This window comes from Peromyscus californicus, unplaced genomic scaffold, assembly GCF_007827085.1.
Source record: "Peromyscus californicus insignis strain IS unplaced genomic scaffold, ASM782708v3 Scaffold_7__1_contigs__length_154581171, whole genome shotgun sequence".
NCBI classification, from domain to species: domain Eukaryota; kingdom Metazoa; phylum Chordata; class Mammalia; order Rodentia; family Cricetidae; genus Peromyscus; species Peromyscus californicus.
Window position 1 is genome coordinate 139,207,622 of NW_026294595.1, and position 12,832 is coordinate 139,220,453.

The 12,832-nt window shown below is 49.5% G+C and overlaps 2 protein-coding genes across 2 annotated transcripts in view; both read left to right on the forward strand.

The window, feature by feature from the left end:
- Sys1 (SYS1 golgi trafficking protein) overlaps positions 1–10,026 on the forward strand; it is a 31,480-nt gene extending 21,454 nt beyond the window's left edge. Inside the window, exon 3 of the mRNA XM_052726109.1 lies at positions 9,912–10,026. Coding sequence (XP_052582069.1) covers positions 9,912–9,918 — 7 coding nt within the window. The 3' untranslated portion in view covers positions 9,919–10,026. The remainder of the gene's footprint in view (positions 1–9,911) is intronic.
- On the forward strand, positions 9,920–12,657 carry Dbndd2 (dysbindin domain containing 2). Its single transcript, XM_052726110.1, has 3 exons — positions 9,920–10,058; positions 10,252–10,389; positions 12,005–12,657. Exons 1-3 carry the CDS (start codon positions 9,920–9,922, stop codon positions 12,202–12,204), a joined length of 477 nt encoding a protein of 158 aa, XP_052582070.1. The 3' UTR covers positions 12,205–12,657.
- The last annotated feature ends 175 nt before the right edge of the window (positions 12,658–12,832 follow it).

The window sequence follows — 12,832 nt, forward strand, 5'->3', positions numbered from 1 at the left end:
TTTATCCAGAGACCCAGTACATGGCATTTTAAAAAGATTTAAGCCAGGCGGTGGTGGTGCTTGCCTTTAATCCCAGCACTTGGGAGGCAGAGCCAGGTGGATCTCTGTGAGTTCAAGGCCAGCCTGGTCTACAGAGTGAGATCCAGGACAGGCACCAAAACTACACAGAGAAACCCTGTCTCAAAAAAAAAAAAAAAAAAAAAACCAAAAAAAAAAAAAAAAGATTTAAAATCTCTTAAGCATTACTGTTGCCACATTATCCTGGCATAGGAGCATGCTGCCCTTAGTAAAGATGGTAGTGAGGTCATATGACCTGCCTGTTTTGACCTTATTTAAGATGGCAGCTTGACCATGTGATTGCCCGTATTTAAGATGGCACTGCCTGACTACATAATCATATCTTTTTTTAATAAACTGAGCAGATAAGGAACAGATAAATTGAAGCATTTAAAAGTTCGTCAGAAAGAAATATAGATGGCCATATCAATCATACATTTCCGTTTGCACATAGGAAATAGACTTTGTGAAAGAAAGATGGAGAAGTAGCAGTGCAGCTTGGTGGGAGAGAGGGACCCGCCCCTGGGCTGTGGCATGGTGTGAGCAGTCTGAGGGGAATGAACCCAAGCAGTGGTGGGGGCGGGGTGGGGCATAGGCGCATTTTTCCATGAGGAGGTGTAAGTCCTAGTGGACTGACCTCCGGTGTCCCAGAGGGTCAGTGAGGGCCAATAATAATGGCACAAGATAGCCAAAGGCTATGGGCTGTGGAATTGAGTGTGCACAAGCTGTCTCCATATGCTGTTGCATAGGGACGGATGGGACTTAGAGCCTGAAAGATGTGGTACCAGTGATCAAAGCTAGACGAATCCTCACTTGTGGGAAAATGGCCAGAAGGGAAGAGCGGAATCTTACCAGTTCGGTGGGATGAAGAGTCCCCGGCAGTGCTCCAGCCTGAAAAATGGCAGGTAGTACAGGATCCCAGAGCTCCTCAGCCTCCTTGTGGGCAGAGAAAGCAGTGGGATTGCCTGGCAACATTGGGCGCCAATGTTATGAATTATTGTCCAGGGGTGGGTTGGTGGGGGGAACCCCTGAGAGTATCCCGAGTGTGCAGGGAAACATGCTGGGCAGATGCAGTGGCGGGCTGGGCAGATGCATGCCATGGGGGTATGGCAGCGGCAGCAGAGGCCAGTAATTCACAACCCATGAATGGACGCTGCATCCACGTGGAGAGTTTATTATAATAGATGAAGAGAAAGATAGAAAAGAGAGAGACAGAGAGAGAGAAGGGAGAGAGAGAGGTCGAGGGTACATACCTCATGGGAGGAAAAGTGGAAGAGAGAGAGGAAGGGAAGGAGTTTTTCCTTAGAATGAGGCTTTTACGTCACGACGCAGGGTGGCACCAAGGGGGTGGGATTTCAAGGGGTGGGTCAGAATATTAACAGGCAGATCTCTGTGAGTAGGAGGCCAGCCTGGTGTACAGAGCAAGTTCCAGGACAGTCAGGGCTACACAGAGAGATCCTGTCTCTAAAAGTAAAAAAACAGCCAGGCAGTAGTGGTGCATGCCTTTAATCCCAGCACTTAGGCAGAAGGGGCAGGTGGATCTCTGTGAGTTCAAGGCCAGCCTAGTTTACCAATCAAGTTCCAGGACAGCCAGGAATGTTACACAGAGAAATCCTGTCTCTAAAAACAAACAAACAAAAATAGTATAGTGAATAGTGAATAGAACATGTCACTTATCATCTTAATTCTTTTTCTATTCTTTGAAGACTTCATTCACATACATAGTGTGTCTTGGTCATATCCACCCCATTGCCTCCCTCTCAACTCCCCTGGGACTCCCTCCCTAATTCATCTCCCTCCCAATTTAAACACCCTCTCTGTTCTTGTAACACATTGAGTCCACTTGATGCTGCCAATATGCTCATGGGTACAAAGTCATCTCCTGGGGCCTGGACCACCTACCAGTGGCCCCCTCTGGTGGGTGACTGAAGATGGCTCCCATAGGCTTGTAGTTTTCCATGCTTAGTCCCCAACTGATGAGCTGTTTGGAAAAGATTAGGGGGTGTAGCCTTGTCAGAGAAGGTGTGGCCTTGTAGGAGAAGGTGTGTCACTGGGAGTGGGCTTTGAGGTTTCAAAAGCCCATGCCAGGCCAGGTGTCTGCTGCTGCTTGTGGTTCAGGATGAAAAACTCCCAGCTGCTGCTCCAGTACCATGCCTGTCTGCTTCCCACCACAATGGTAACAGGTGAGTACCCTCTGGAACTGTAAGCAAGTTAACTGTTATTGTAACCCCAATTAAATGCCTTCTTTTATGAGTTGCCTCGGTCATGGTATCTAACACCACCCCAAAGGAAAAAAGACTCTTGGTCATACATCCATGCACCATAACGCTTGTGTGGTTTGTCCTTCACTTTTGCTGAAATTAAAATATAATTACATCTTTTCTGCCCTCCTATGTCCCCTCCCACCTTGCTCCCTCTCAAATTCATGGCCTTTTAAAAAATTATTGTTACACAATATACATATATATACATATACATGTATATACAAAATATACATATATACATATATATATATGTATACAAAAATACAGCTTGCCAGTATATGATTTTAAGGCTGACCAGTTGGTATTGGATAACCCATTTAGGGGCTTATTCCTAGGAAAGACCATTTCTCCCACTGTCAGCATTGCTTAGGTTGTTTTGTGTCAGCGGGCCTTATGAGATTTGTTTGCCCTTTCCGGGTTAGCATGCCTGTTGGTGTTGTAATTCCTCAAATGTCTCTTAGGCAGCCATGCTGTTGGAGTATCATGGGTAAAGCTTCCTGTCATTTCTAGGAGACACAATCTCAGATTTCTGGTCCTTTGGCACTTACAATCTTCCCACCTCCTCTTCCTTGATGCTCTCTCAGTCTTTCTGTTTTTCGAGACGGGGTTTCTCTGTGTAGCAGTGGCTGTCCTGGAACTCACTCTGTAGACCAGGCTGGCCTTGAACTCACCAAGATCTGCCTGCTTCTGCATCCTGAGTGCTGGGATTGAAGGTATGCACCATCACAGCTGGCCTTCTGAGTCTTAGGTATAGGAGTTGTGTTGTAGTGAAGTCATGGATCTTACAGAACCTATCCCACTTTACTAAACTAGTTTAATTCCCAACTGCATTCAGGATCTTTGCTCTGAACAGTATAATACATCTGGCAACTCTGAGAGATAATCTTTCTCAAACCAAAGAGGAATTGAAAATCTGTTCAATTTTCTTTGAATCTATAATCATTTCAAAATTTTACAAATGACTTTAGGCTGGCAAGATGGCTTTTGGGTAAAGATGCTCGCTGCAAAGCCAGACAACCTGAGTTTGAGTCCTGGAACTCACATGGTAGAAAGAGAAAACTGAATCCTGCAATTTGTTCTCTGATCTCCACATGCGCACTGTGGCAAGCTGTAAGTAAGTAAACGTAAATTTAAAAATATTTTTAAACAGTGAGGAAAGGCCCCTGTCTCCACAAGTCTACTGGCAGGTACAGGTTGAAAGCACCTCACCTGTGACCGAATACTGAACACACAAAGGTGGGATGATTGAGAACAGAGTTCAAGAGCAGAGTCCACAGTAGAGTGTGATGGCACACACCTGTAATTCCACAGTCTGGGGGGCAGAGGCAGGAGGATTGCTACAAGTTCCAGGCTGGCTAGGACTGTATTGCAGAATGCTCATAAAACAAACAGAACAGAGTCAAAATCTTTGTGGAATTCTGTATAGAAATCTAGCGGTGGTGGCGCACGCTTTTAATCCCAGCACTCGGGAGGCAGAGGCAGGCAATCTCTGTGAGTTTGAGGCCAGCCTGGGCTACAGAGTGAGTTCCAGGACAGGCGCCAAAGCCACAGATAAACCCTGTCTCAAAAAACAAACAAACAAATTATATATATTCTGATTTTATAGGATACAGATAGTAAAATAGTGATGATGAGGAGCGGGGGAGACCACTCAGTCAATAAAGTGCCTGCTGTGCATGCATGAGGGCCTGAGTGTGGTAGCCGGAGTCTAACCTTACTGCTGGTGGCAGGGAAGGGGCTGCCACAAGTGGATTCTTGGGGCTCACTGGCCAGTCAGGCTAGCCAGTGTGTGAGATCCAGATCCGGAGAGAGACCCTCTCTCAAAAAATAATGTGAGTAGGTGATGGAGGAAGATACCTGTTGTTGGCCTCTGGCCACACATGCACACATCAGCAAGCACACCTGTATGTACATACTTGTATTCTCACACACACACACTTGTATGTACACACACACAGAGCAATAGTGAAGCAAACCAGTTACCTATTCCCACATTTTAACAATTCAACACCTGTCTCCATTAGCTTGTTATTTATAGCCCTAAATATTTTTGTTTGTTTCTCTGGTTTTTTTATTCTATTTTTATTTTTCAAGACAAGGAGTCTCTGTGTAGCCCTGGCTCTCCTGGAACTCACTCTGTAGACCAGCCTGGCCTCCAACTCAGAGATCCACCTGCCTCTTCCTCCAGAATGCTGGAATTAAAGGCATGTGCCAACACATCTGGCCTACATCATTTTTTACTCTAGATATGGAATTGTCTTTTTTTTTTTAAAAGAAGAGTTTCATTTAGCCCAAGCTGGCCTCAAACTCACTATGCAGATGAAAGGTGACCCTCTGATTCTCCTGCCTCCACCTCCAAGTGTTGAGATAACAGGTACAGGGTACCAGGCCCAGTTTTTATGCAGTGCTGGAGATGAAACTCAAGAACCTGTACATATCAGGCCGACACTCTACCTACTGAGTGACATCCCCAGCCCTAGTTGTGATTCTGTTTAACTTTTTCATGTGTTTCAGCTTACGTAGCCTCTGCCGAATTGTCTTCAAATCCACCCATTTCTCTCTTAGCTGTGTTGAACTTATTGACGAGTCAAAGGTGTTCTTCAAATCCTGAGCATGTCTGTTTCTAGTGTTGCATATGATGTGAGATAGCTTCTTGCTCTTTGCTAAAATTCTGCTCATCTACATTGTATACATTTTCCACAAGAGCTTTCCATGAATGATCATTCTCTTAAATCTCTGTCAGACAGCTACAACATCTGGGCCTCAGGTCTGGTCTTCCTGATTACTATGACTCTTGACAAAGGGTTGTTGTTTTTGGTTTTGGTTTTTCTGGAAAGGGTTTCTCTTTATAGCCCTGGCTGTCCTGGAACTTGCTCTGTAGACCAGGCTGGCCTTGAACTCAGAGCTCCACCTTCCTCTGCCTCCCAAGTGCTGGGATTACAGGTGTGTGCCACATTTTTGGTTTTTGAAAAAATGCTTCCATGTGTGCACTGTGATTTTTGACCAGTCTGTGGACATAGGATGGTAGGCACAATGCCATTTGTACCTGGAAATTGCTGTCTTGTGCTAGGCCACTGGTGTGAGGGACCGAGTTGTCTCTGTCACTGTTCTATCATCTGGATTCCCACAGATCATCTGCCCCTGTCTGAGCCACAGTGGGCCGAAACAGTTCAATAACATTTTAGCTAGTTCTTCTAATTCTTCATACTTTCATGCATGGAGATTTCATATCCCCTCAGAAGGAAATCGGTGCCTGCATTCTGTGTCTTCTTAGGGCCTCCTGTTCTTTGGAATTCACGTTAACTAGTTTCTTTGCAACCTCAGTTCTCTGAAGGTTGACAAAAGCTTTGAAGACTGTCCAATTGTCATTAATGTGGTAATGCTCTTCCCAGTCTCTGCATCCCAGCTGGAAGCCAGAGCATCAAGCCATCTACTTTTTACTGTTCTTTTCAACTCTCTTGGCCGTTCCATTCCTTGCCAGCCTGGGTCATTCTTCTGGATGACACACTTCCAGTGTAGCTCACTGAATTAATTTCACCTTGGATGTCCCACTCTTCCAACCAGTTTTTGGCAGGTGTCTGGCAACAAGAAGGGACAGACATCCCTAATCTTTCATCATCTTTGATTGAAAATAATCTGTGGACCAACCAATTACAATCAGTTATAGACTGAACTCCCGGTTTATACTCTCCTCCCTTCTACTACTGCACTTTATTAGTTAAAAAAAAGGAAAAGGAAAGAAGGGAAAGAAAAAGTCTCTGGAGTCCTTCTTCCAGAGATGAGTTTGAAAATGGGGCAGGGGTGGGAGATGGTGGTGTGAATTGGTGAGATGTGACCGCGGTAGCTGAGCTCCAGCCCCGTCCTCCAGACATGGCCCCGTTTTTCTGTGGTGGAAATGAGACCAAGTATCGACTCCATCCATTAATGAGACTAAAACTCAAACAGGATAAAAGAGCACACCAGGGGCTGTGGTGACAGCCGTCCGTCTCAGGAGGCGGCCTGCCCAGGCCCACAGACTAGCTGGAGGACCCTGAACAGTTCCTCTACCTCGCTGCAGCTGTTTGTCTGTGTGTAAAGTGGACATACTAGCATTTACCTCCAAGGATTAAGGGTTAATATATGTAAAGCACTTATTGTAGCACCTGACACCAGTAACTTCCATAGAAGTGCTGACAATTAGGACTCCCTTCCTAAATGTCACAAGTACATGGTAGGATGCAGCTCTTTCCCTTTCTCAGAACCCATCCCAACCAAGAGAGCATTTCCAGTGTAGCCGGAGGCCTGCACTAAGCATTTTGTATGAATTATAAGAGGGGGGATTAATTATTCCTAGTTAATGGACAGGATCGAGGATTGGAGATGTGTTTGCTGAGGTGGCCAGAAGCTTCGGTAGGTTTACGTCTTAAGAGGGGTCTGACAGCAATCAGTACCCGTACTCTCAGCCCCTTCACTCACTGCTGCCCCTGAACTAGCTCCACTCTCGCGGAGGAGGAACTTGCTTGCTGTAGTTACTTCACAGGGTTCTTCTCAAGTCTCGTCACAGAAGAGCCAGTGCCTTAGGATTGCTGGAGTACGATCTCTCTGTAGGGGAACCCAATCATCATGCTTCTCACAGCCATCCCTTTGCCCATGCCCTTCCTCTTCCCTGCTTTTCAAGACTTCACTCAGAAGCTGAGCGTGGAAACATACGTGCGAGGCAGAGGCAGGCGGATCTTAGTTTGAGACCAGCCTGGTCGACCTAGCAAGTTCCAGGACAGCAGAGCTACACAAAGAAACCCTGGGGGTGGGGGGTCGGGGGAGACAGAGACATAGAGAGAGACAGGGAGGGGGGAGGGAGAGGAAGAGAGACAGAGAGACTGACTTGCCACACCAGAGCCTAGATTTGACTTTAACAAAGGAGGGGATTAGAACACTTGTGCTCTGCACTGTCCAAGCGGACTGCTGTGTGAAGAATGTAGCTAAACTAGAGAGGACACAGGAGAACCTGATGGAGGCTACTACAGTGGGAGCCAAAGCCAGAGAGTGGTAGAAACAGGAATGGTGGATTGAAAAGATACTTAGGAAACAGAATTGACATGGAGGAGTATTTTAATATGGGCTTCAAAGGAGAGGGAGATGATAGCTTCCAGACAGCTTGACCCCCAACACAGATTTCTAATGAACACACACAGACAGACCTACAGACAGACAGACAGACAGCAAGGGGATGGGTGAGAGAGAAGAAGAAAAAAGGGAACAGGCTTAATCCAGGAGCTGCTATACTGGACACTGCTAGCACTGGTCTGAGCCAGGAGGTGCTGTAAAGTGGGCAGTTTCCATCTGGACCGCCACCCACGCCTGGCCGGACGTCTGGCATCTCTGCTAACACCTCGAGGTGTTGGCTCCCTGCCGGCGTGTAGGGTGCGGCACCGGCTCATCCCCTCCAGCCCAGCCAGACCCGCCTAGTGCGCTGACCAGTAGGGCGGCGGCTCAGTATGGTCCTGGGGCCAGCTGAGGGAATCCAAGGTCCCGGGGTCGTTAGCCGCAATGCACCTGTCTCATTGGGCGGCAGCCGACCCTCGCTTCCCCATCCCGCACCTCCTGGAAAAGTACGCGCGTAAGCGTGGCCAGGTTGTTCGAGGTGCGGAGAGGCGGGCAGTGGGTGCGTGCGCGTGGTCGCTGCGTGGGCGCCGCTCGCAAGTCGGAGCGCATCAAGTGTGCGTGGGCCGGAGCCGGCGCGTGTGCCCGCCGCCGTGCGCTGGGCGGGGGTGCCGCAAGCGCTTCGGGGCGCGCGCAGCACCGCGCAGGCGGTCGCGACCGCCCGAGCAAGGAGGGATGCGTGCGGGAACTTTTCGCCCGCCCCGCAAGTCCGGGTCGCGGCGTTCCGTGGGGCTGTCCCCCGCCGCCGGCCCCGAGTGCCCGCCCCGCCCCCACTTCCGCCTCCCGCCTCTTCCTCGTTCCCGGCTCCCAGGGCCGCCGGTCCCCAGGGAGCCCCGCAGGCATAGCCCCACCCGGCCGGCGCTGCTCGCTCCCACGCCCCCGCCGCCGCTTGTCGGGAGCGCTTCCAGTGAGCCAGCGGGCTGCGGGCGCTGCAGGTAGGGGGTGCGCGGGTTGGAATCAGGTGTGGCGGACCGGGACCACGCAGCACGGGAACGCGGGGCGCCCTCCTCCGCCCGCCCCGTCTTCGCCCACGCGCCGGTCCCCTTTTAGGGAATTCTTTGCCTCTTGCCTCCTCGGGCGCGGGTGGGGCCGGGGCAGAGGGCGTTCTCCATTTTCCTGGCTCCTGCCTGGGTCTCAGCAGCCTGTCTCCAAATCTCCACTCTTCCTAGTACCTATGGTCGCGTAAACAACTACCTAGCTCCCGATCTCAGCTCCGCGGCCCCTGGTGGGCAATCTCTTCAACCTGGTAAGACCACAGCGTCAGGGGGAGGGGAGAAGAGAGAGGCGTCCGGGTTGCCCCCGTCCTCGGCAGCTCGCCCTCCCTCCCCGCAGCTCCGCAGACCGCCCCTGGGGCCCTGGGTATTTTTAGCGTTGTGACCTGGGCGGCAGCTCTAAGAGTCTTTCTCTGGAGTCCGTGTCAGCGTCTCCCTTCTCCAAGGCCAGCCGGCGGCCACATCAGCTCCTGGCACTTCCTTGGCCATGCCTGGCTCATTGATCTTGGGTTCCTCATGAGTTACCCCAGTGCTTGAAGACCTGGCCAAGAGCTGGGATACACTGTGTCCAGATGAGGTTTTGGGAGGATGACAATTTGGTCCTCACCCTAGACATTTTCCTGCTCCTGGGGATGGGTTCAGAGCAGTGTACCAGGAATGAGAGTGAACGTACAGGGCTGTGGTGGTCTGCAAAATTCAGCACTGGGAGTCCAGAGGCCTGGTCTGCACTACCCAGGCCCCACCCTTCTAGTTGGTACTTGGTAGCAGGGGAGGTAGTAAGCCAGACAGATGTGTGAGAGAGGAGGAGGAAAGGTGGCCAGTTCTCTAAACAGCTTTCCTTCATGGAGTCTTGCCATGCAGTTTTACAAGTAGGTAGGATAATGCCTTCAGGTGGGAACCTGGGGCCAGAAAGATGGTTTTCTCAGGGCCAGAGGCAAGCCGGGAAGTTTAGGTCTTTGCCTTCAGAGAAAGGATTTGGAGATAATGAGGATCATGGTGATGGTGTGTGTGGAGAAAAAGAGAAGTGTGGGGGAGGAAAGCTGCTGGAGTCTTTCTTTGGGTTTTGAAGGGGTGGGAAGAACCAGAGCTGCAGCACCCTGTTATTCCCTGGCCTTCTGAGGGGAGCGGGGTCCATGAAGTGGCCAGCCCCTCCGGCCTCTCAGAAGGGCATTGTCGGCAGTTAGGCAGCCATTGGCAGCCTGGGTTAACAGCAGGCTCTTGCGGTGCCTGGAACTGACATCCCCTTTGTGGAACCAGGGCCGGCCCTTCCTCTAAATGAGCTTGAAGTCTGTGGGATGAGTTTTGTTTCACAGAAGGAAAGAGGCTGCCAAGGCCAGCGCTCTCCAGACTGGAGGCAAAGGCCAGGATGCTGGCTCCCACAGGGCTCCTGGTGCCTAAGCCCGCACGTCTTTCTCTCTCATCCCCACAACTGTCTTTGTCTTACTTCTTTACCCCCCAGGGGCTGACATGGACCCAAATCCGCGAGCAGCCCTGGAGCGCCAGCAGCTGCGTCTCAGGGAACGGCAGAAATTCTTCGAGGACATTTTACAGCCAGAGACAGAGTTCGTTTTCCCGCTATCCCATCTGCATCTCGAGTCACAAAGACGTGAGTTTCCAGTCCTGAGGAGTAGAATTAGGGTGGGTTGGGGAAGATGTCCCTCTGGCTCTCAAATCTTGGGGGCTTTCTCCCTTCCTGTTTTTGTGGCCCAGTAAACTGAAATGGGGACCTTACAGGCAAGTCTGACCGTCCTCTCAGCTTTAGCCTGGTCCGCCTGCCCTAAGCTTTCTCTCATCTGCAGCCCCCATAGGTAGCATCTCGTCCATGGAGGTGAATGTGGACACACTGGAGCAGGTGGAATTTATTGACCTTGCGGATCAGGATGGAGCAGATGTGTTCTTGCCTTGTGAGGATTCACCACCAACTCCCCAGATGTCTGGTATGCCTCTTTGCATTGGGGACCTGGGTACCATTTGGCCAGAACTGGATATTTGGGCCCAGAAATGAGGTTGCACATCTGAGCTAGGAAAGATTCTTAAGTAGAAGCTGGAAGTGTGTGTCTCTGCTAGAGAAACAACTGGCTGTTCTGATTTAGGGAAGTTGACTCCCAGGAGGAACTGGTCTAGGAACGGCTAACTAATCTAGCTTTTAAATTTTTATATTTGTGAAATTCATGTAATTACCATAACTAAAATAATGTAAAATGTAATGATCATGTTAGACAACCTAAGCGGTTTTAGTCATAATACTAAATTTTACCAAACAGTTTACTGGGTTCTTAATATTGCACATATTTTCTCTCGATCTTTTTTTTTTTTTTTTTTGGTTTTTTGAGACAGGGTTTCTCTGTGTAGCTTTATGCCTTTCCTGGAACTCACTTGGTAGCCCAGGCTGGCCTCGAACTCACAGAGATCCGCCTGGCTCTGCCTCCCGAGTGCTGGGATTAAAGGCGTGCGCCACCACCGCCCGGCGATCTTTTTTTTTTTTTTAATGATTTATTTAAATTCATTTTATGTGCATTGGTGTGAAGGTGTCAGATTCCCTGGAACTGGATAGTTGTGAGCTGCCATGTGGGTGCTGGGAACTGAACCCAGGTCTTCTGGAATTGCAGCCAGTGCTCTTAACTGCTGAGCCATCTCTCTAGCCCCTTTCTCGATCTTTATAATGTTCTATGAGGATAGGGAGTAGACTCTTCATTTCATAAAGAAAGAAGTTAGAAGCCGGGTGGTGGTGGTACACGACTTTAATCCCAGCACTCGGGGCAGAAGCAGATGGATCTCAGTGATTTGGAGGCCAGCCTGATCTACAGAGTGAGTTCCAGGACAGCCAGAGCTACACAGAGAAACCCTGTCTCCAAATTAGAGGCTAGGGATTGAGTTCAGAAGCATAATATACACAGTATGCTTGCCTGGCAGGTACAAGACCCTGAGTTTGATTCTAGCACTGTAAAGAAAAGAAAATTAGGCTCAGAGAAGTTCTGTCACATAGGCAGGAAGTGGAAAAGCTGGTATTCAAACTCTTATCTGGCTCCCAATCCTGGATGCTTAACATGTAAGACACATACTCTTACTTAAAACTGCTCCCGAGACTTCTAGCTTCGTCTAATGACAGGCCTCAGGAAACAGAAGCAGGATGATAGTGAGTTTGAAGCCAGCTACAGAACAAGATCCTGTCTGCAAAAAAACAAATTGCTATTATTTTCCGATGGCCTCAGATGTTCGACAGGCATTCTTAAGATTTTACTGTAAAAACTTAGAAATGTAGGTGTCCTTTTCACAGGAAGGACAGAGTCCTTCCTTGATAGGGAAAATGACTTGCCTACAGCCATTCAGGAAGAAGTGAGGTAGAGCCTGAGCTCTTGGGTTGATTCCAGCACATAGGATGGTATAGTGATGTGGAAGGGGCTGGAGGTCCTATCCTGGCTCCTTACTGCGTGGGAAGTAATTCTGGACAGGTGCCCACCCTTCTTTGTACTTCAGTTTCTCTGGCCAGATACATCTCTGAGTTCTCTAAAGCCCTGTGTGTGGTCCTAACCAGCTCTTCTCTCTGGGTAGGAGTGGACAGCCATCCAGAGGGGCTGAGCCTGCCAGTACCCACGCCAGACAGGACCACATCCCGAACCTCCTCCTTGTCCTCTGACTCGTCCAACCTGCGCAGTCCAAATCCAAGTGATGGGGGAGCAGACACACCCTTGGCACAGTCTGATGAGGAGGATGGGGATGATGGAGGGGCAGAGCCTGGACCCTGCAGCTAGCAGTGGACCTCTTGAAGACTGATCAGTCTGGCTGTTCTCAGTGGGAGGAGGTCCCAGGCCCAGCAGAGCACATGGAGAAGACCGGACACTTTCCTGGCCATCAGCGCAAAGGGAGGAGAGGATGGCGGATGGTGGACCTGAGACTCAGCCTTCCCCCGCTTTCTGCTAACTTCCTCCTGCTACACCCCTCCCACCAGTGGTTTTCCTCTGTGGTAGGACTTCCAAATGAGAAGCGGGAAGATGAGGTAGGACAAGATGCCACTGCTTTCTTAGTACCCTCCTGCCCCCAAATGGCCCTGTAGTCTTCCACTAGTCTCCTAAGTCAGTGTCTCTGAGGGAGTTCTGAGGAGTTCCACTTGGCACGCTGTGAGGTTGTACTGCAGTAATCCTGCCTCTTGAAGTCCTTTTCGGAAGAGGTTATAGTACAAATAATAAACTATAATATACCACTCATTTCAGCTCATTCTTCATTGCAAAGCTACCAAAGCTGCCGTCCTTAACTAACTAACCTCTGCCACATCTCCATCATTCATTTACTCCATCTAGTCAAGAAAAACGTAAGACTTTAATATCTCTGCGAGGCAGTTGGAATAGAGTTCTGAGTAAGATGAAGTACTTTATTGTTTTC